The 23,359-nt window shown below is 42.1% G+C and overlaps 5 protein-coding genes across 8 annotated transcripts; 3 read left to right on the top strand and 2 right to left on the bottom strand.

Annotated features, from left to right (window-relative positions):
- The first annotated feature begins 29 nt into the window (after window positions 1-29).
- Window positions 30-8,145, top strand: LOC127301090 (pre-mRNA-processing protein 40C). Of its 4 annotated transcripts, none has more exons than XM_051331312.1 (16): window positions 30-512; window positions 1,327-1,473; window positions 1,589-1,783; window positions 1,898-2,426; window positions 2,517-2,656; window positions 2,769-2,806; window positions 2,993-3,071; window positions 3,188-3,655; window positions 3,985-4,068; window positions 5,485-5,625; window positions 5,773-5,879; window positions 5,994-6,105; window positions 6,718-6,861; window positions 6,944-7,090; window positions 7,174-7,296; window positions 7,704-8,145. In XM_051331312.1, the coding sequence occupies exons 1-16, from the start codon at window positions 132-134 to the stop codon at window positions 7,986-7,988; spliced, it is 3,120 nt and encodes a 1,039-aa protein (XP_051187272.1). In that variant the 5' UTR covers window positions 30-131; the 3' UTR covers window positions 7,989-8,145. The 4 variants fall into 4 exon arrangements, with proteins under 4 accessions (XP_051187272.1, XP_051187265.1, XP_051187281.1 ...); XM_051331305.1 differs by having other exon boundaries at window positions 30-527; XM_051331321.2 differs by having other exon boundaries at window positions 374-512; window positions 1,327-1,450.
- A 2,011-nt stretch (window positions 8,146-10,156) lies between these two features.
- LOC127301020 (uncharacterized) lies at window positions 10,157-11,894 on the top strand. The gene has a single exon (XM_051331230.2). The coding sequence runs from the start codon at window positions 10,230-10,232 to the stop codon at window positions 11,547-11,549; it is 1,320 nt and encodes a 439-aa protein (XP_051187190.1). The 5' UTR covers window positions 10,157-10,229; the 3' UTR covers window positions 11,550-11,894.
- Window positions 11,895-12,099: 205 nt separating this feature from the next.
- On the bottom strand, window positions 12,100-14,653 carry LOC127301063 (type III polyketide synthase A-like). The gene is made up of 2 exons (XM_051331282.2): window positions 14,458-14,653; window positions 12,100-13,240 (listed from the first exon to the last, which is right to left on the bottom strand). Exons 1-2 carry the CDS (start codon window positions 14,651-14,653, stop codon window positions 12,270-12,272), a joined length of 1,167 nt encoding a protein of 388 aa, XP_051187242.1. The 3' UTR covers window positions 12,100-12,269.
- A 106-nt stretch (window positions 14,654-14,759) lies between these two features.
- Window positions 14,760-18,973, top strand: LOC127333084 (uncharacterized). Its single transcript, XM_071823021.1, has 7 exons — window positions 14,760-14,851; window positions 17,687-17,817; window positions 17,923-18,008; window positions 18,112-18,206; window positions 18,388-18,484; window positions 18,595-18,713; window positions 18,799-18,973. Exons 1-7 carry the CDS (start codon window positions 14,760-14,762, stop codon window positions 18,971-18,973), a joined length of 795 nt encoding a protein of 264 aa, XP_071679122.1.
- Window positions 18,974-19,618: 645 nt separating this feature from the next.
- On the bottom strand, window positions 19,619-21,779 carry LOC127301037 (type III polyketide synthase A-like). Its single transcript, XM_051331251.2, has 2 exons — window positions 21,543-21,779; window positions 19,619-20,785 (listed from the first exon to the last, which is right to left on the bottom strand). Exons 1-2 carry the CDS (start codon window positions 21,736-21,738, stop codon window positions 19,812-19,814), a joined length of 1,170 nt encoding a protein of 389 aa, XP_051187211.1. The 5' UTR covers window positions 21,739-21,779; the 3' UTR covers window positions 19,619-19,811.
- Window positions 21,780-23,359: the final 1,580 nt, after the last annotated feature.

Raw genomic sequence — 23,359 nt, 5'->3', positions numbered from 1 at the left:
TCTCTTCTCTACTTCATCGTTCGCCAAAAAAAAAAAAAGTTTTCTACTACTTCATCGCTTCGGTTTGTTGCTTCTCTCTCGCGACTCCCGTCCCGTCCGCCTCGCAAAACCCTAGCCCACAGTCTACTCCCATGGCGACGCCGGCGGTGGCCGCCGCCGACGCGGCCAGCCCGCAGCCCGAAGAGCCTCCTCGGGATGAGGCAGCTGCCCCAGTGGCGGAATCAGAGGAGGCGCCCGGCCCTGGCGCCGTAGCGGCGGCAGCACCGGCGGCAGCTGGGGATGCCCCCTCCGCCCCCGCTCCCGCTCCTACCTCCACCTCGAGTCCCGCGTTGCCACCTCCTCCGGCTTCCCCTACGTCGGCTGCCGCTCCAGGGCCGCCGCGGCCGCAGTTCGCCGCCTCGCCGGCGTTCATGACGCCCCCGGCGTCGTCCCCGTCGCCCGCCTTCTCTTACAACGTTCTGCCCAGGGCGCCGCCCCCGCGCCCGGTGGGCAGCGGCGCGGCCCACCAGCAGGTAGCTTCCTCCCCGGTACAGTGTCCGAATCCTATCCACTGCTGCTTCAGCTTACATGCTTCACCTAGCTATTCTATGCGCTCATATAGGAAGAGTTGTTTCTCTTTCGTGTTTTGGTGTATGATCCACATAGGTGATGTTGTAATCCCCGTGGAGCTATATACGTTGCCCTGAACTATATTTTGCTTTGCTCTGATGACAAGTGTTGAGCAGCTGACATTGGGTTAGGTGAATTGATGAACTTGTTAACTGCAGCAGCACACTCTGAACTTAGGGAATTTCAAATTCATGACCCTGCTGTAGTCCTCTTGCCAGGAGCTCATATATCGCCTGCTTAAAGAGGGATATTATGTTTCAAGTTCCATGTGATATTACACGGAAGCTTACGGTAGTCTAGTCTGTGGATTTGTTAGCTTCATCACAAATGCCTAGTTCTTGTTTTTTTCCAAGAAATTTCTCTTTTAGGTGTATGTTGCACAGTCGTTGTAACTGGGCTGTTACGCCACGCTGTTTTTATCTTGATTTGGCGAAACATTCTTTGGTTCGATTTTTTTTATCAGATGCAAAATATATAGATAGAATACCCCTTTTCGTTGTATCACGGTTCATGAATGTTTGATGTGAACCTAATTAGCTTGAGAAGCTCTTGTATAAAATATCCTGAAACCACGGCTTTGGCACCTTGCTTCTGCAACAGTTCATTTAAAAGAGTAACGAAATATCAGTATTGACACTTATGGTCACCACAAAACTACTCAACAGTGCGCAAGTTAGATTATCGTAACTAGTAGTCTTATCATTTTTTCCTTTCCAGGCTCCGATGGCTCCTCCAATGCCTCCAGCAGCTCTTCAGCCACCAGCCCCACGACCGTATTTTGGGAACAGGCCGTCTTTCTCATATAATGTAGCCTCACATGCCAATGCTAGCCTGCCTACTGGTCAGCAGTTTCAACTTGACACTGTAATTTCTCATGGCTTTATTATCACCAGAATTACTATTGTTCCTTTCAGTATTTTTCAATGACCAGTTCCTCTTCTGTGATGCACTAACGCTTAATGCCACCTTTGTCTTCCAGGGCATGAACCATTCTGTCCAAGTTCCTATGTTTGCTCGGCCAGCATCCTTGCAGCCTCCAGCTCCTGGGCAATTACCTCGCCCAAATGGACCATTCCCAGGAGCTATGGCACCAAATCCTCTGGGATCTATTCGGTTGCCATTTCCAGTGCCACCCAGTACTTCCAATATTCATTATGGAGCCAACCCACAACAGGCACAGCCCTAAAGCCTCCCAGCTTCTTTTTAAACATTGCATGCTTTGATCGGCTTGCTTCCATATGCTCCAATCTTATGAAATGGGTGCAAATAACTTCTTGAATTATTACAGGGTAACCCAGATGTTAGTGCTTCGAAGTCAGATGTCCCAAGTGCCCCAGAGGCAAGTCCCCATACCATGCAGTCACTGCCACCCCGCCCTGAGGTTTTTGGGACTGTTGAGGGTTCTGCACCTGGACAAAGTTCTTCAAACTTGTCAACTCCACCAAGCCTCCTTGGGAGGCCTACAACCCCATCTGCTCCTTCTTTGCCTCAAACATCACCATCAGGTGCTGTTCCACGGACTGCTCAGCAACAGTTTTATCCATCCCATCCTTCAGCACCTGGTATTATTCCACCTCAACCTTTATGGGGATATCCTACACAACCTACTAGTTTTCAGCAGGCTCCTTTCTATTCATATCCACCGGGACCTCTTGGACCTCTTGGTAGACCAATGATTGGAACTTCTGCTGTGACTACATCCTTGACCAACATTCAACCACCTGGCATTACAACTGGTGGAGATCCCAAGGAACCACCGTCAACAAATCCAGGATCTGTGCAGCCCATTCATAGTTCAGTTGAACCCCATCCAACAGGTATTCTTTTTACTGGAGTTGATGATCACTTGTTGAGTCTTAGTGTCCTATTGGTTCTCCAGTTCTTATGATTTCTGTGCAATGCTGAAGGGCTGGAGCACAAAAGTACTACTGGTATTCAAGATTCTGATGCGTGGTCTGCCCACAAAACAGAAGCGGGTGTTTTATATTATTACAATGCATTGACAGGAGAATCAACTTATCAAAGACCACCTGGTTATAAGGGGGAGGTAGTTGCACAGAAGAATAGCTTTATCAAGTAATATAACTTCATTCTAGTCTGTGACATGACAATTTAGCATCACAATTTAACTAACTCTTTTTTTTCCCTTTTCGCTATAGCTCGAGAAGGTTGCAGCTCAACCAATTCCAGCTTCTTGGTATGTCTGCACATTTACCTTGTGCTACTTTGACTAATTTCATGTTGGCATGTGAGGGTTGTAAGAACCTTCTTGGATTTGATTCCTCCCACCTTTATACTCTTAAGACTTCTACAAAACCATTTGCACAAACAATTTCTTGAGAATGATAGTGTCACATGGAACTCAAATATTTCACTTTGTCAGGGACAAAATTTCTGGCACAGACTGGAGTATAGTAACTACAAGTGATGGAAAGAAATACTACTATGACAATAAACAAAAGGTATGTACTTGATAATGTCTTTGGAGGTCAGCACATCTACTACATTGATTAATGTTGTGTTCTTTCAGTATTGCATGAATTTATTATGTATAGCTTATTTTCTCAATGCTGAACAGATAAGCAGCTGGCAACTTCCGCCAGAGGTGGCTGAGCTCAACAAGAATGCTGATTCTGGTAGCTTGAAAGGAAGTTCAACTTCACTGCAGGAGGCTGGCACAATAGGAAATAAGGGAGAAATAAGTGGTGAAATAAGTACTCCTGCCATACAGACAGGTGGCCGTGATTCGTTGCCACTTCGGCAAACAGTTGTCCCTGCATCGCCTTCTGCTTTGGATTTAATAAAGAAGAAATTGCAGGACGCTGGTGCTTTCAGTGTGTCCTCTCCTCTTGCTACTCCTTCATCTACTGCATCTGAGTTGAATGGATCTAAACCAGCTGAGGGTGCACCTAAGGGACAGCAAGGCTCAAATAACGGTGAGAAATCAAAGGATAACAGTGGCAATGAAAATATTTCAGATTCCTCTTCAGATTCAGATGACGAGGAACATGGACCAAGTAAAGATGACTGTATTCGTGAGTTTAAGGTGATTCTTGTGACATTATCTCGGATTCCATGATATATGTTAATGGAGCTTTTTTGCTTCTCCACGAGATGTGCTTTTCCTTGAGATAGTTCAAGATAATGAACTTTGGTACTTGTTCAATTCTGTTTGTACTTTGTAACCATATGCTATTTCATGTTGTTTTTTTTGTAAGACAGCATTCTTTCTACTTTATGTAGTTGGGAATTAAAATAACTTGATACAAGTTGCTTATTAATGAAACTAGATGATTTAATAGGAACAAACTAGATTCTTTTTGTTGGTGTTGTGCAGTAATAGCATGACATTGGTGCATTTGTTAATGTTCGCAGGAGATGCTAAAGGAACGAGGAGTAGCACCGTTTTCAAAGTGGGAGAAGGAACTACCAAAACTAGTGTTTGATGCACGCTTTAAGGTTTGTGAAGTTTGTCATTGTTGTCTTTAATGCAACCTCTTGAGGTCTGCCAAATCGTGGACTATATTCCTGCTTACAAACTATCATTTGTGCCAACAAAGACTTCTTCAGTATAGTGCTTAACTCCATGTAGGGTTTCTCGTAGTTGATTTCCACTTGTATGGCACACTTTTTTTTTTTTGATTCAGATGTTCTTGTGCTGGAGAACATATAGTGATATAGTAAGAAACTTCTAAATGGATTATTGAATTTGCCGAATGTCTAAATATCGAGGATAGCTTTGCACCTAACTGGTGGTCTGCTTTTCTGTTTATTCCTGGCAGAGTGCCAGAACCTGAGCACATATTGACTTATCTGTTGTGACAACTCACAAGGATAAAAAAGTAACTATTGACTGATGATCTAAGTATTTTCATGTTTTTTATTCCTTTCTACCAGGTGGTTGTGGTGTAGCAGTTGTGGTTTTATTTTCAAGGCAGTGATATAATTACTTCAACAAACTAATACCGCAGCTACCTAACTTAGTTCAAGTTTTAATGGGGCAAAAAGCCAGCGCCTTCTTTCTGTAATTGATGTCATAATTTGTTATGCGTGTAGATTTACTATTGCTGCAGTTAAAGGAAAAATCTAAAGTCTCCTTAATAGACACTAGGTGCTGTTAGAGGTAGGCTTCTTAAAAAACAGTTTGGATCCAAACCGTGGAAACAGGCAGTTAATTGTTTTCTACTAGCTTGGACGGATAGTTTGTAGGTACTGAAAGAAAATGAACTAACCCACACTAGCCGGGGATCCAAACCTTTTTTGAACAGGCTTGGTTAGAGGTTAGCTCGAAGTTGGAAAAGAACTGACAAACCTAGTTCATCGTGATCTGCCTTCAGACTTCAGATATACAGTGATTACCCATTTGGAAACTGAATTCTGTGTGTGCTCGTGGTTCTAAAACAAGCTTCTGTTTACTATTTTTAGTTATAGCAAGTTAGCAACCTCTTTAATGCTATAACAACAATAGCTTACGAGCATCGGGAAATATTTTGCATACATAACTATATTCGCAGTGCAATACCACACAGCAGAGCAATGTTAAATTGTACATTTGTGCTCTGTTTTTCTACTCCCAGTTATGCTGTATCAATGACCTCATGTTGTAGTGCATTGAGTGTGATTGCTGTACTGTATGTTTGTAAAGGATCAAACTAAATCTGTAGTCTCCAAAGTAGGCCCTAAATTGTACTTCTCCTCAGTTCTCACTTAAGTAGAAGTAGTGATCGCTATATGCTCGTAGAAGAAACATACTTTATAGTGTTTGCTGTTGAGTAAGGCACAATATATTTCCTTTTTGCTGTTCTTGCTGCTACTTGTAACTTTACAGTGTAATTCTATAATTGAATAATACTAATGATGGATTGCCCACTACAGGCTATTCCTAGCCACTCAACAAGAAGGGCTATATTTGACCACTTTGTTCGAACACGTGCTGATGAGGAACGGAAAGAGAAGAGAGCTGCTCAGAAGGCTGCTGTGGAGGCATTTAAACATCTACTAGAAGAAGCATCTGAGGTTCACTAATTGCTATTGATTTTACAAGTTGTTTGAGTTTTTTCTTTAAATTAGGGCATGCTATGATAGCCAAATGGCTCAAGCTGTTGCATATCTTTGAACTACCGCTATCTGGAATGTCATGCCTTCTCAATACATAAACTGCAGGACATTGATCCCAAAATGGGCTACCAGGAATTTGAAAGAAAAAGGGGTACTGACCCAAGATTTGAAGCCTTGGATCGAAAAGAAAGGGAGGCTCTTTTCAAGGAGAAGTAAGGCCACTGACTTCTATATTATTGTTGAATTAATGATTTCCAGTTTCATCTTTCAGATCAAATTAATGGGCTATGCGCATTTAGATGATGCATTTCCAATTGTTTGAGCAGGGTGAGGGCTATTGAAGAGAAATTTCAATCAGCACGGAATGCTGTCATAACTGACTTCAAATCAATGCTTCGAGAATGTAAAGATATTATTTCGACTAGCCGTTGGACCAAAGTAAGTTCTTTGTACTCATTTCACTACACATCTTGCAACAAGATGAAATGACAAAGGAGGCAGATTTTATTTATTTAAAGATAATGTAATTATCTGCCTCGTGATGATATTTTGTTTTCTGCACTTGCAGATTTAGGACACACATTTAGATACATATTATTTCGTTTTGTTATCTTCTTGTATTGATGACAGGAATGGGTTCAATCTCCTATTGTGAAATTTAAAAAACTGTTTGAACATGTAAATTTCATCTACTTGGATTTGTTTCTCCGTTCTTCCTATTTGAAAGTAACAAGTGAAATATGAATCCTTGCTTTGTAAGGAATGTTGTTGGGTTGGTCAAAACTAGAAAAGAGATATTTCATAATATATGATCTGTGTAACTTGCCGAAGATGTCTTCCTTTTCAATGAAATGAAATGCAAATCCTTTTGTGTTTTCTTGGGAAAAAACTTGCTGATTAGCCATTTCTTCTGGGAAGTGCAAACTGACCAACAGACTAAGTCAAACAGCTGCCTCTGAGGCTCTGACATAGGGACATGGTTTAGTGTTGTTAGAGTATATAGTTTTGATCTCAGTTTTTTCTCATAGATCTTATTACTGCATTATACAGGTGAAAGAAAAATTCCGGAGTGATCCAAGGTATAAAGCCGTAAAGCATGAAGAGAGAGAAAATGCTTTCAATGAATACATAGCAGAACTTAAATCCGCTGAACGGGAAGTGGAGCAAGCTGCAAAGGCCAAAGTGGATGAACAAGTTAGGCAACTCAGCCAATGAACTTTATGATGCTTTATTTACTGATTGTGGCTTCACATATACTGTTGTATGCATTTATCAGGCCAAGTTAAGGGAGAGGGAACGCGAAACTCGCAAAAGGAAAGAAAGAGAAGAGCAGGAAATGGAGAGAGTAAAATTGAAGATCCGAAGAAAAGACGCCGAGTCTTCATATCAGGCTTTACTTGTTGAAATTATAAAAGACCCGAAGGTGTTTCAGTTGACTTCTTTATTCTATATTTAACTGAACATTTTTGGTCTTTGTAATGTAAGTATGTTGTTTTTCTTCCATAGGCATCATGGACAGAATCCAAGCCAAAACTTGAAAAGGACCCACAAGGTCGTGCTTTAAATCCTGACTTAGGCCAAGGTGATGCTGAGAAGTTATTCCGTGATCATGTCAAGGACTTGTATGAGGTAAATTCCTGCAGTTGTGGTTGTCTGTAGCTACTGTTCTAAGAATTTTAAATTGCTCTGGTATTTTGTGGCGGTTTGCTTATTGAAGTCTGCTTCCTGGTTTCTGAGCCTGTGACCGGTTCCAATCATTCTCTTCATCCATAGAGGAACTTCAAAATATTCAGAAGGTTCACATGAACTATTGCATTGAAGTATTTATGGATGGTATTATTGCATGTATTATTTGGTTGAGCTCTGATGCTTGGGTCACTGCTGCTTTAACAAAACCTCTTCAGTTTAGCGGATTTGGTAGTGTTTTGATCGCCATATGTATCACTTATCAATTTATCATGTGAGCTTGAATTTTTTAAGGCTCAAGTCATTGCATGCTTTTGACTGATCTTGATGTCCCTATAATTTCCCTGCAGCGTTGTGTCCGTGACTTCCGGGCACTTCTATCTGAGGCCATTACCCCAGAGATAGCAACCCGGACGACAGATGAAGGAAAGACTGCAGTTAGCTCTTGGAGCGAAGCAAAAGGCCTTTTGAGATCTGACCCAAGATACAATAAAGTGGCGAGCAAAGACCGTGAGTCTATTTGGCGACGGTATGTGGATGATATGGCAAGAAAACTTAAAAAGTCAGATACAGAGAAACCAGATACCGATGCGAGACAGCAACATAGGTCCTCTGATCCGTCAAGGCGGAGGTAACTTATAGTAGAAATTGTCCACCTGTACTTCCCTAGTTATTATTCTTCTCGGGATATTCAGGGCCCAGTCTGTCCTTTACCTTTAGGCATCTCTATGTAACAACAAATGACTTGTATTATCATCACCAGTTTTGATACCATGAGTGTACTTTTTTTTTTAGAGCTTTTGGGCATTCAATCCTCCCTGGTGCCATCTTATGCTGTCCTGTCACATATTGTTGCGATATAAATTTCTATATACAGATATGAAGTACCTAGAGCTGTCATGGAGTATGTTTTCTGCACGTGCCATACTATGTTGATTGTTCTCTTTACGTGCATTTTTTTTTTTACTTCAAGCGAAGTGTCGGCCTGAGTTCCTGGCATTGTGAACGAGCCACGTAGCAGACATCCACCCACACAAACTCGCGCAAGCACTTGAGCGAATAAATGTTTCATAAATGCCATAATAAGTGATGTCTATCCTGAGATGGAACTCTGGACGCGTTTGATGCAGCAAATAATGGTGGTATTATCGACCGAGATGGCAGAAGCGATGACGCTGCTATCATTGTAGCAACAAAATTCATGGACGTGGATCAGCCTTTGTCGCATGGCCTCTCTGAAGCAAATGTGCATTGATGTATTCATGTATCAGCAGCTAGTAAAGCAAGATAAGACCCTCCCGGGCTTGGCTTGACGATTCAACGGTGGTTTCTACATATGAGCATGATCTCATCTTTGTTTTCCCGAGACACTTGTTTGGAACAATATCAAGTACATAATAGATTTATATAAAAATAAATCACTAAGAGAGCTATTCCTTGGTTTTAAAAATCTCAAGGTCAGCTCCTCCATCCGCCCAAGAGGGTCAGGGAGCAAGAGAGCAAGGTAACTTCGGCTCTCCTGCCCTCCTTTTGTGTAATTGTATGCTTGGATTAAGAGTGAAATATTTTCTCTCGCAGACGATTGGCTGCATTTTTAAACAGAAAAAGAAGATTATCAAGCTCGCTGGAGATAATGGAATTATGGAGGCGTTCAAACTCAGGGAAGAAGTTGAGATCAAGCTTAAGAAAAAATATGAGATGGAGGAGCTGCTCAAGAACTTTGGAGAAGATCAGTCCAAGGACAATGAGATTACTTGAACTCGTTACCTTTCTCTTTATCTGTAATCAAGGAAAGTAAGAGCAAGATTAATAACGTAGCCGACTGCTGGCTATAGACCCCTACCATGTCATCTTGCAGTCATCATAAAGTCCACTCACACAAAAGATTGACTACTCGTATTAGGCAGGTTGCTAAGTAAGTTTTATTAGAGATTTAATAATTTTATGTTTGGATGCTATTGGGCTTAGGGGCAAACGGCCAGTTTTTTATGGACAAAGTTTGAGGATAAACGTCCACTTATTTAAAGGTGGAAGGAGTACATATTAAACTAAACATTTTTTTTATAGCAGTATTAGTCTACCTTTTAGGGTGTTTTGTCCGTTGTAGAAGTAGTAGTACTTTTTTCTTTGTCGGAAATGGTCGATTCTCGATTGGACTTTGATCTGTACATTTCTCAACAGTTGGACAACCCAGTCGCTAGGTTTCGCTCACTCATGAAGTAGACGATAGAAGCATGGTATGAGGAGATTTACCTGCGGGGCAGCGAAAATTCCAATTTACGCGAGCAAATCCTGATAGTCATGGAAACCACTTCCTTCTGTGCGAAGATCTGCGCGAGTTGCCACAAAGTTTTTCACATGTTGGAGAAGATAAACGACCATCTATTATCTCCCCTTGAAACGGAAGTCCTCTCGGTCAACAAGGATCATCTTGCTGTGGTTGTTGAAGAACTAAAGCTTGACGAGTTAGCGGCTCTGTGATGTATAAGGTTCGTGGTTGCATTCTTTTCTTTCTCCCGCCGGTTGATGGTGATGGATTTCATACCCGTAGCAGTTTAACCAAGCGATCGGTTGCCACTACTTCTGCTTTTAGTAGATACTAACCATCGTGCTACATATTCCTTGGTTTTTTTTCTCTCAAGGAGAACTATCTTGGTTACGATTCTTGTGACCTGTCCATCTAGTTCGGTTCTTATCTAAGTTCAAATCTTAAGTTAATCCGTGGTTACATGGCCTTCAAAAGTTTTTTTTTTCCCGTGTGTGTCTGAAATGGGCCAGTGCTATGAGCAGTTGTAGGTCGCACAGAAAGGGGAAGAGAGGAGAGCGACACCCAAACCCTCGCAAACCCCGTCCCTGCTCTGCTCATCACCATCACCATGGCGTCCCTCCTCCGCCGCCGCCACGCCCACCCGTCCACCGCCGCCGTCTCCGCCCACCTCCTCCGCCGCTTCTCCGCGCTCCCCGACCTAGATCCCTCACCGGCCTCTGCCTCTGCCTCTGCCTCCGTCCCTGCCCCAACCCTCGCAGCGCCTGCCGCCCCCCGCGCCTCCATCATCGACCTCCAGCTCGCCGTCCGCGCGGCGACCGACCCGGACCGCCTCCACGCCCTCGTCTCCTCCGCGCTCTCCAGCCCCGACTACCACCGCCTCCACACCTCGCGCCCCCTCTTCTCCCTCGCCGCCGCGCGCCTCGCTCGCTTCCACCGCCCCGACCTCACCGCATCCCTCCTCGACCAGCTCCTCGCCTCCGCCCCGCCCACCCCGGGCATCCTCGCTCGCGCCCTATCCCTCTTCCCAGCCCCGGACGACGCCATACGCGCCTTCTCCTCCTCCCCGCCCGCCGCGCGCTCCGACGTCTCCCTCTCCGCCCTCCTCTCCGCGCTCCTCCGCGCCGGCCGCCTCGACGAGCTCAAGTCCACCTTCAAGTCCGCCGAGTCAGCCCTCGGCGTCGCCCCCGGCTGCGCCTCCCACAACGTGCTCCTCCACGCGCTGGTCAAGGCCTCCGAGCACGCGGCCGCCCGCAAGCTGCTCAACGAAATGGCCAAGAAGAAGTTCAAGCACCGCCCGGCGCCAGACATCATATCCTACAACACCGTCCTCGCGGGGTTCTCCGCCAAGGACGACGCCGAGGAGTTCGAGAAGCTGCTCAAGGAGATCAGCGAGAACAAGCTGGAGCCCAACATCACCACCTACAACTGCCGGGTCCAGTGGCTCGCCAAGAAGGAGGAGACCTTCCGGGGGGAGGAGCTGCTCGACGTGATGGAGTCCAAGGGCGTGCTGCCCAACTACGTCACCTACCACGCGCTTGTGCAGGGGTACTGCAAGGAGGGGAACGTCGGGGCGGCCATGCGCGTGTTCAAGAAGATGAAGGTCATGAAGAGGCGGGAGGGGAGGAGTGACTTGAGAGTGTCGGTGCATGCGCTCACGTACATGGTGCTGTTTAGGAGTTTGGTGGAGAGTGAAAGGCTCGACGATGCATTGTGGATCTGTAACAGCTGCTTCGCGATGAAGGCTGCCCCACCGTTTGATGCTGTCAAGGGTTTGGTGGATGGTTTGGTCAAGGCTGGGAGGTCTGCAGATGCAAAGCATGTTGTTGCCAAGATGAACTTCCTTGTCAATGGGGATGCTAAAGCTACTTGGGAGAAGGTTGCTGGTAAATTATCTATTGAAGAGGGAGCGCCAAGTTCAAATCCATGATTTGGATTTGTTCACGTGTTTGGTCCTTGGAATAAGGATGAAGAAAAAGAAGCACATGGGATCTACTTTTGCCTTCGTCCTACCGTAGGGCTATTTTTCAAGGTTTGAATGGTTAAAGTCAGAGTGTAATGTCTGTCTTTATTAAGCAGAATGGTAAGAAGTACCCTTTTCTGTAAGAGCTTCTTCTGTTTTTTTATTTTTTTGCCTTTTAGTTATATTAAAAGATGTTAAACATTTGTTCAAGTGATAAGGAGATCATGATACTATCTACTATCCCGCACTGTAACATGTTTGTTTAGTACACTTCAGAATAGTTGAAGGATAATGGTGTGTTTGAAGCCTTAACCTTAAGTTGTTCCGCTTTCTTCTTTCCTTTTGAGAGGAAGGTAGTTGTACTAGTATTAATGTACTCACCACATATTAGGAATTAATACTCACACAAGTAATCCTTTAAATTAATAAGTCATATGGTTGAACATGATGCAGTATCCGAGCCAGACTTGTACATTTATCTTGGGAACAAAGTCGAGTACCTGACAGTGTTTCATAATTGATATATAAAGCATTGAACTAGAGTAAAATAGTGACTAACTAGTTACAGAGCATCAATACACTATGCTCCTTATTACATTCTTAGACTAGAAATCGTAATCATGAAATGGTACTGTGCCATGTAAAGCTTGTGTCTGATATTTCCATGTACTTGGACCTCTTTCAGTTTCAGTTAATGCCCCGGACTAGCATTCCTTCAAATGTGATACCAGGGCCAAAAGCCAAGATTAATCCCCACTCCTCCCTTATTGCCCCTTTCTTCAATTCATCCCTCAAATACTCCAACACATAGAAGACTGTGTTGCTGCTCACATTCCCATAGTTCATCAGAGCCTTCCTACTGATCTTGAGTTTATCTGGCTCAAGTTCGAGGCAAACCTCTAGCCTGTTCAATATTGCTGGTCCACCGGGATGCACAGCCCAAAATAAATCATTGAACTCCTTTATGCCAACCTTGTCCATGAGTGTCCTGCAGAACCCTTCTATACGGCTTTCAATCTTTTCTGGCAAATCACGCCCCAGTTTGAAGTTAATCCCTTCCTCTGCGATCTTGCCATCAATTACCTTGTCTGTCCCTGGTAGGAACTCCTGCCTTGAGAACTCAAGCTCCAAGAAGGGGTCCTCTTCTGCGATAGGGCTTGCTCCAATAATTGCAGCTGATGCACCATCACCAAACAGGGCAGCACCAACAAGGTCATAAGGGCGGTCATGGCTTGGCGGCCGGAAACCTAACACAGTTGTCTCCGCAGCTATTACAAGGACACGGCTCCCTGGATTGTTCTCTGCAATGTCCTTGGCAGTGCGGAGGCCGGCAGCACCACCTGAACAACCAAGGAGGAGAAGGGATGTGCGCACTGTGTTTGGAGGGAGGCCAAGACGATTTGCCAAGAAAAGATCACCCCCTGGGAGGCGAATCTCGCTGGATGAGACGTAGACTAGGTGGGTAATATCAGCTGCGGGACGACCCCATTCACCAAGGGCAGCACGAGCTGCAGCAGCACCAAGTTCAAGCACCGCGGCGTTGCAGATGTCAAGACGTGGTGTCAATGTTGGAGTACCCTCTGTCTTCAGATCTGGGTGCTCATCCAGGAGCTCCTTTGACATGACAGTGTACCTTGTCCTCACTGTGGTGGTCCTGCCTGCGAAAGTTGAATCACATGCAAAAAATTATGCATAAATTGGAGGTACTGATGCAAATCACTACATAACAAAACATAGTCTATAAATTATGCTTCCATACTAGGAACTCCTATTTGCTCAGCCCTCACCAGCAACTTGAAAAACCGAAGTAGGTGTTCTAGTAATTTTCTTCGAGTGAAAGTACAAATAATGCGCAATGATACTTATAGTGTGCACATGCTATTTCTAAGTGTAAACCTGTTTTTCTTGTTGCACTATTATCCATTCCACATTATGATAGATAAACTAAAACAGGTTATATGCTACTTATTTTCTTAAGCAAAAGTACAACTGGAAATTTAGTGAGTACTCCCTCCGATTCGATTAAATTGACGTGGAGTCGTGAAGATTGCGTGCATGTACCATGTGGTATTCACGCTGATTAAAACAGATCGGAGTTAGTAGTAATGATCATGTCAACATTTTAGTTACTGAGTGGAAAATTACCTGTGTTAAATCCATTTCGCATAATTGATGGTTAGATTAAATTGGTGTCCTAGTGGTGCACTTAGAGCTTAAGTACAACAGATGAGTATTGAGTAATGATAATTTATGTGCATATGTTGTTTCTAGGAGGATTTTATCTTTCGTATTGCACTATTTTCCTTATTATGATAGATACATCAAAATAGGTTAGATACCTACTTATTTCCTATGAATTCTTATTGTATACTATGAATTTTTATTTGCTCAGCCCACACGGAAGCATGAAAAAACTAAATCAGGGTCCTAGTAATTTTCTTAGAACAAAAGTACAACTGATGCCTAACGATACTTATACTGTGCACATGTTGTTCCTATGTGGAAATTTGTTCTTTTCATTGCACTATTTTCCATTATGATAGACACATCAAAATAGATCCGACACTACTTGTTTTCTTTAAGAAAAATGTAGAGTTTTAATGATCATGCAAACATTTTATTTACTGAGTGAAAAATAATCTGTCTTTCCCATTTACCAATTCTATTTTGCACCTACGATAATTGATGTTATACTAAAGCATGGTAGATTTTGTACACTAAGGTGTTACAACCAGATGGCAACCCTATTGCAAAACTTACTGTAGTTGATGATCTCTTTAAGGAGAGCGGATTACTATTACCAACTTAAAAGTCTCAGCCGTAGAAAACGAGATGTAAAAAAAAGGCAAAGCCATGAAGTAAGGAAGTAACTCACAGAGGCGCTCGAGCTTTGCCCTAGTGGCGGGATCGTCGCAGCTGGTGTCCTGGAGGTAGGTCTCCACGACCTTGTCCTGGTGCAGCACTTGTTTAGGGAGGCCCTTGCCCAGCGCGAGCAGTTTGGCCTTGCCCCCCGAGCAATGGCTTCTGCCATTGCCCTCCCCGCTGATGTTACCGAGTCCAAGGCCTGACATTGCTCCTTATGCTATGAATCTCTGTCGATAAGTTTTCTACTCGTGTGATTTCGTTGTGTGCATGATGTGGGTGCTTGGCCGGTGCTTTTTATAGGGGATGGTCGCCATGGGGTTGTTTGGTTTTCAGGCTTTGCAGGAAACTGGTTGTTCGGATTTAGACTCGAGGGAACAACAGCGTGAGTTGAACAAGGATGACAGGTTGGTTGGGGAACTGTTCATCTCGTTTTCTTCCGTTTTTTATGCAAAGGTGGCTAGGTGAAGGTTCATTCCTCCCACCCTTCTTTGGTTTCTCCATAATATTTGCCCATCGATATGGTGTGATCTTCATGTCCCTGTTCTATAACTGTCTCATGTTTGTTTTACCTGGAACGTGGTTGATAGTCTGTGGGCTATCAGGCACACTACATGAAACGTAGTTGCAGGCTTATATGTAGTTAATTTGAGCCTGATATTGTTTATCAGCTTATTGATTTGACCAGTGTCTCTCGGCTTCTTTGGTCTTCTCTTTCTTCGAAACTAGTAAACGTGCACGATAAAAATACATCATAATAATTTGTGAACTATCAACTATGTCCTTTTAAGAAGTTTACATGTAATTTTCTCATAATTACAAAAAATAGACGTATCACTTATGTTTGATCTCAAGAGGTGATTATTTTACAATACTACAAATTCCTTTGGACGCTAGGAGTCCGAGCAAGGCAAACCTGGACCCGACCCAACACCAATTTGAGAGGATAGTTTTATAACGCAGCAACATTCAACAGAGCGAGCTACTTCAGACTTGAGAGTGGTTTTGTTGGCGAGCTCCATCTTCCACACCGCTACTCAAATCATGCCCTGGATGCGAGGATGACATTTATTGTTTCAAAATAAATAGTCCATATCTGCACAAACAAACCAAACTGGACTATAGGTCCTGCAAGGCTGCAACTACTTTTCAAGAGGTTTTCATAGCTTCCTGGAAGATAAATTGAAGGAAATTTATGAAACTGCATTACCAAACTGAAGCACTTGTACGGAGTACAATTTCTAACAACAGACCCTCTTTAGCAGAGTCTCTATGCTGACACTAACAAAATGCTAAAATCACTGACTTTACATGCTATTTGCTATTTACATTCTCTTCTTCGTGGAATGTAAGAACTACTGGCGGTGCAAACAGGGTGACCATTAAATACTAAAGATTCTTCTTTTCCAAGACTCCATAAACAAGACCAGTTCACAAAAAATAACTATACCAAAAAAAGTATATATGGGAAATACCTGTGTATCAATTGGGAAAGCAAGATGAGTTGTCATTAGAACACGCAAAACTAACAATAGCATGTTCGCCACTAGGAGACTAATTAACAATGGGAACAAATAAAGGAGGGTTGAGAAACAAAATGAGGATACCATACAAATAGTATTTGATCTCATGTCAATACTTTCTAGCACTTCAGAGAAACAATATCATGTCTCAGCAGAAAGGCACATTTCTTCATCAATTAATAGCAAGTTAATAACAGTCTGAGTAATAACATCTTAAGCCATATGAAATTGCTATGTTCCACCAATAACTATCTTCGAAGTTGAGATCATAAATTAAAGATAGTGAGTGTCATGTAAATATATTTTGACGTAAATAAGCTCATGGGCAATGATGCATTGATGCTGTTACACTATTGAATAGCATGTGCTTCTACAATTCAGTATAGGCCATCATCAGAAAATATAACTAAATACAAACACAAATGTGTAATTCGTCAATGAATCTAAAAACACTCAACCTAAAAACACTCAGTATGTAAGCATGTATTTCTTATGATTAGAGTTGGCAACATGTAATTTGTCCAAGTTCTTTGGGGCATGTCCAAGACCCACCATGTAATTTGACCTTGATAAATTATTTGTATTTTTCCCTGCATTTAGAAACATCCGACAACAGTCTTATTATTTTCATATTTGCAAAAAATCATATTTCTCAAGATTGGGAAGTGAGGAAAATAATCTCAGGATTCAATAAGAAAGACAAAACAGCTTAGAAAGATATCACCTTTCCCTATTACCAAAATTTGTTGGGCTCTCATTTGGTTTCGCCCCCAAAATCACCAAAAAGAATCTCAAGCATGAACAAAACCCTCATCGCTAGGATCACCTAAGATCCAATGTATAAATGTATGCAATTAAATACACGCCATACAAATATATATGTATCAAAAGGCGTTGCGTACAGGCATACCAAACATTTGATACTTTGACGATCCACAATTCAAGGCTTGTTCAATCCCAGAGGAAAAGCACATCAGGACACCTATATGCAGTAGCTGATTTGGCGGCGCAATGGATGGAGGACTGTTGTCGGCTCATGGATGTGTAAATCACAATAGCAGAAATTAAGTTGAAAACTCTATCCATCAACAACCTGAAAAATGAAAATGAGAATATTTGGTAGACATGAATTGTGCAATATTGGAACTTTCTATCATAATGATCAGAAGTACAAAAAGGAGCAAACAACAATAACGAAAGAGAAAGTTGTAGTGTGTTCAGGAATAAAAAAAACTCTGCATCTTATTCAAGTTTCAACATAAGATTTCAATATGAAAACATAACAAACAATTAGACTATATGGTACCTATGGAAGATTAAATATTATCGATATTTCAGCTCAGTTATGTCCTCTGTAGAAGCATGATTCGTTCTCAAGTATACATGAGAAATTTGACTCCGATGCAAGTGAAATACATGGGACAACTTTTGCACTAAGAAGTATCCATGAGGATACAAATATATGAAAGGCATCTCATCTAGCCAGGCTGGCCAACATTGAAACCAGTGATCCTCCTTTTCTTCTCCAATGGTGAATCTTTTTCTATACTTCACTTCTCATATACTTCGTATCATGTGATTCAATTTTCAATGACAGAAATTGGCATCAACCTAGCGAGTTCATTTGACCTGATAATCATTAACAAACGTGCTGCAATTTTCTTTGGGGGGGGGGGGGGGGGGGGCTGTGTGCTGCACTTAATCAAACAAGTACTATAGACATGCGCAGGGGATCTGCGACGTGCTCGTGGAGACGATGAAACGGGAACATGAGCTCCACGTAGACCCTCTCACCGACTTCGCCATCTGCTGTGGCCAATCTGAGGCCTTAGCTGCAGCAATATTTGCAAGTAGTAATGCTCATCCTGTTTGTGTGTGCGACTGAATCGTGGCGTCTCAAGGGGAATGCCATACTCTGCATTTTATTCACGCGTATGCCATTTCTGTTCATGCAGTCATAGATCCAGGGGATCATGTTCTGCTCTTCGACCCCGCTTACGAAACGTACCAAATGTGCATCGAGCTGGCCCGGGGTGTCCCTGTAAGTCTTTCATTCAGTTCCAGGGTTCATCGTCTAACAGGAACGATGATGACTTCATGTTGGTCAATGGCATGTTTCTGTAATTTGATTTTTGTACATGAAGGTGTATGTGCCATTGGATCCACCTTCTTGGACACTGAACAAGGATAAGTTTTTGGAATCTTTAACGAGTTGGACAAAGAGCGTGATCTTAAATAGGTGAATGGCTCACCACATTGTTTCTATTAGTGGATATGGATGTGCTGCTAGAGTTCTTTTTTAATGATGCTTACCTTTGGAAGCACATACTACTGAGTGATTTGCACTTAGTATATTAGTAATTGGTTGAGTCCAACAATGGTATTTCACTTTGTTACATTGCTACATCTCATTAATGCAGCCCACATAATCCAACAGGGAAGGTTTTTAGGAAGGAGGAGTTGCTTACTATTTCTAAAGCTTGTCAGAAAATGGACTGCTTTGCAATAACAGATGGGGTAAATCTGCGTGATGATATATACAGAAATAGTTTGTGGTACATAAATGTCTTAAATAAACAGATGTCCATTGTTGAAATTATAAGTCTGAAACTCTAAAATTGTTCCAGGTTTATGAGTATATTACTTACGACGAGAATAAGCATATCTCTCTGGCTTCTCTTCCAGGAATGCAAGAGAGGACCATCATCACATCTTCACTGTCAAAAACTGATAGTGTAACTGCTAGGTATTACTCAGTTGCTGTGGCGCAAACAACACATAGCTACATTCGGTGCAAATTCTTGCTACTGATTTGGGATGTTAACTATGAGCTGTGCAAACATACTAGGTTGGAGAATTGGATGGGTTTGTGCTGGAGCAAACATAGCAGCAGCAATAATAAATATCCATGTCAAACTTACAGATTCAGCTCCTGCACCATTCCAAGAAGCTGCATTGATTGCATTAACCAGCACAACAGACTATTACGAGTCCCTAAAACAGTAAGGTTTTCTGTTAATCGTTTATGATTAACTACTCACCATCACATGACTTACCTTGGACAGGACTATGTGGTGAGAAGAGACTTCATTCTTCAATTGCTGAAAAATTACGGTTTCCACATTAGCTTCGAGCCGCAAGGTTTAGGGTGTGTTTGGATTGCTACCAAAACATACCTTACCAATTTTTTGTTCATGGCCAAAAGATTGGTCCTTGTTTGGATGGTTGCCAATTTTTTGGTTTGCCAATGCTCCAGTACCAACTCTATTTCATTTTTTTAGCCAATGTTGGCCAACTTGTAGGCAAGGAATAGCTCAACCAAAATTTTGGCTAGCCAATATTTTGGTAGGGCAATCTTGGGCACAAACCAAACAAGCCCTTAGTCTTTGTGTTTGCTGAGTTGCCCAAGTCTTGGAAAATTTCAGATGTGAGATTGTTTTACATACTAAACTACTGTTGAAGTATGAGGCACAAGTATAATCTGCAATTCAAGCATTTGAACAAACAATTGTTCACTGAAATGGGAAGTAAAACACAATATTATTTGACGGGCACTTGTTGTTTTATAAGTTCCTTTGCGGACAACAACCCATGTGTTATAAAGAAATACAATTTCTCATGAATGGTTTACTATATTGATTTTCCAGATAATATTGTACTACTATGTTTCATAATTGATAGATAAAACATTGAATTACAGTAAAATAGTGACTAAGTAGTTACAGAGCGTAAATACACTATGCGCCTTATTACATTCTTAGACTAGAAATCATAATCATGAAATGGTACTGTGCCATGTAAAGTTTGTGTGTGATATTTCGATGTACTTGGACCTCTTTCAGTTTCAGTTAATGCCCCGAACTAGCATTCCTTCAAATGTGATACCTGGGCCAAAAGCCAAGATCAATCCCCACTCTTCCCTTATTGCCCCTTTCTTCAGTTCATCCCTCAAATACTCCAACACATAGAAGACTGTGTTGCTGCTCACATTCCCATAGTTCATCAGGGCCTTCCTACTGATCTTGAGTTTATCTGGCTCAAGTTCGAGGCAAACCTCTAGCCTGTTCAATATTGCTGGTCCACCCGGATGCACAGCCCAAAATAAATCATTGAACTCCTTTATGCCAACCTTGTCCATTAGTGTCCTGCAGAACCCTTCTATACGGCTTTCAATCTTTTCTGGCAAATCACGCCCCAGTTTGAAGTCGCTCCCTTCCTCTGCGATCTTACCATTAATTACCTTGTCTGTCCCTGGTAGGAACTCCTGCCTTGAGAACTCAAGCTCCAAGAAGGGGTCCTCTTCTGCCCTGATAGGGCTTGCTCCAATAATTGCAGCTGATGCACCATCACCAAACAGGGCAGCACTAACAAGGTCATAAGGGCGATCATGGCTTGGCGGCCGGAAACCTAACACAGTTGTCTCCGCAGCTATTACAAGGACACGGCTCCCTGGATTGTTCTCTGCAATGTCCTTGGCAGTGCGGAGGCCGGCAGCACCACCTGAACAACCAAGGAGGAGAAGGGATGTGCGCACTGTGTTTGGAGTTAGGCCAAGACGAGTTGCCAAGAAAAGATCACCCCCTGGGAGACGAATGTCAGTGGATGAGATGTAGACTAGGTGGGTAATATCAGCTATGGGACGACCCCATTCACCAAGGGCAGCACGAGCTGCAGCAGCACCAAGTTCAAGCACTGCGGCGTTGCAGATGTCAAGACGGGGTGTCAATGTTGGAGTACCCTCTGTCTTCAGCTCTGGGTGCTCATCCAGGAGCTCCTTTGACATGACAGTGTACCTTGTCCTCACTGTGGTGCTCTTGCCTGTGAAAGTTGAATCACATGTAAAAAAATATGCATAAATTAGAGGTAGTGATGCAAATCACTACATAAAAAGCTAAATAGGTGTTCTAGTTATTTTCTTAGAAAGAAAGTACAACTGGTGCATAATGATACTTATAGTGTGCACATGCTATTTTTAAGTGGGATCTTGTTCTTATTGCACTATTTCCCATTCCACATTATGATAGATACACTATAATAGGTTATGTTCTACTTATTTTCTTAAGCAAAAGTGCAACTAGAATTTGTGAATGAGCTGCGTCAACTATTCCGGGCCAGAGGGAGTTGTAATGATCATGTGAACATTTTAGGTATTGAGTAGAAAATTACCTGTGTTAAATCCATTTCACACCTATGATAATTGATGGTTAAACTAAATTGGCGCCCTAGTGATGCTCTTAGAGCTTAAGTACACATGATGAGTATCGAGTGCTAATTCTATTTGTTTCCTTTAAGAAAAAGTGCAACTGGAGTTTTAATGATCATGCAAACATTTTATTTACTGAGTGAAAGATAATCTGTTTTTCACATTGTACTAATTCTATTTTGCGCAGTCGATAATTGATGTCATACTAATGCATGGTAGATTTTGTACACAGAGATGCTGCAACCAGATGGCAATCCTATTGCAGAACTTATTGGTGTTGATGATATATTTAAGGAGAGCGAATTACTAGTCTCAGCCGGTGAAAATGAGACGTAAAAAAAGGCAATGGCATGAAGGAAGGAAGTAACTCACAGAGGCGCTCGAGCTTTGCCCTGGTGGCGGGATCATCACAGCTGGTGCCATGGAGGTAGGTCTCCACGAACTTGTCCTGATGCAGCACGTTTTTAGGGAGGGCCTTGCCCAGCGCTAGCAGCTTGGCCTTGCCCCCCGAGCAATGGCTTCTGCCATTGCCCTCCCCGCCGATGTTACCGAGTCCAAGGCCTGGCATTGCTCCTTATGCTATCACTCTTGGTCGAGAAGTTTTCTACTCGTGTGATTTCGTTGGTGCATGATATGGGTGCTCGACCGGTGCTTTAATAGGGGATGGTCGCCATGGGGGTTGTTCGGTTTTCAGGCTTTGAGTTGAACAAGGATGGCAGGTTGGTTGTACGGAGTAGAACTGGTCATCTCGTTTTCTTCCGTTTTTTTATGCAAAGGTGGCTAGGTTATCTTTGCTCGTGTCCCCGTTCTAAAACTGTCTCATGTTTGTTTTACCTGGAACGTCGTTGATAGTCTGTGGGCTGTGTCAGGCACACTACATGAAACGTAGGAGCAGGCTTGTATAGTTAATTTGAGCCTGATACATGGAACGTGGTTTATCAGCTTGTTAATTTGACCAGTGTATCTCGGCTTGTTCGGTCTTCTCTTTCTTCGAAATAGATAATAGGATTCTTGAGCTGAAACCTGGAGATTCAGTTGCTGCTTGACGCCTAATACGTAGAGTCTGAAAACAGCCAGCTAGCAGTGCGACCAGGACCACGAGGGCATGAGGCACTTGCTGCAAAAACTGAGAAGAGAAGGGATGATTTACGTACACGACTTTCATTTCTCGGTCAAGTCAATATTACTGCCGTTTGATCCTTATCTATGGACAGTCGGTCAAATATTAAGGCATCTACAAAGGGTCAACGGCTCGATGTAAACGGATATAAAGTGATTATTTGCGTTTGCGCAGCTAAAGAATAGGTTTATATCAGCCCAACGGCCGATACAAACTGGCCGGCATGACCATGAAAAAGCAAACGCGGTCTAAATTTATACCACAAATGCGTCGATATAGAAGCTGCACAGGACCACGCGGCACACACAGCAGCGTTGGCTGCAAAAACTGAGAAGGGATGATCTTGGCAATCGTGTGTTTAATTATGTTTTTTGCCATGTGGGTGTCCGACTAAACATAAAGATCGGTTTGGTTCCAGCTTTACCTGTTAGACATAGACTTCACATGTAATCGTTCACTAAATCTTAGCCGTAAGTTACAGTTAAAAGTAATTTTGAATTTTTGATGATGTGGTGTTTCTATTTTAAACTACTATATTAACAGTAGATTATAGATTTGATAGTTAAAAATAATTTTAATGATGTGTATTAACATGGTGTCTCTATTTTAAAAAAATTCTATTGTGCTATTAGAATATAGAATAGATAAAATATTATTTGTGTTAGAATTATATATAACAATTAATATCAAAGCATGCAAATTATTAAGTGAACACTGATTACTTTGTCTAACGGCTAATGATCAAGAGATAAACAACGTTGAGAGAAATTACACAGAAATAAAATAGCCTGGCCATCAAATTATCCTGCCTTGTTTACTGAATTGTTTTTATTTATTTTAGATTTTTTTACTAACTATTGAATTCTATTTTAATTTAGGATAAAAGAAAAGTCCTAAATAATAAAGTTTAACAATTAAATTTTTATTTTAAATAAAAATTTCATATTATATTTTTATTGGATAGAGTTTATTTTTATGAGTATTTTGATATCTCATTTGTATTTTTCTGAGTTGAAATGAATTTTAAATTCATTTGCAAAGTTTCAGCAATTTATGGAATTTGAATTAA

This window comes from Lolium perenne, chromosome 1, assembly GCF_019359855.2.
Source record: "Lolium perenne isolate Kyuss_39 chromosome 1, Kyuss_2.0, whole genome shotgun sequence".
NCBI classification, from domain to species: domain Eukaryota; kingdom Viridiplantae; phylum Streptophyta; class Magnoliopsida; order Poales; family Poaceae; genus Lolium; species Lolium perenne.
The sequence above is the reverse complement of the archived record's forward strand: the minus strand, read 5'-3'. Positions and strand labels throughout refer to the sequence as shown.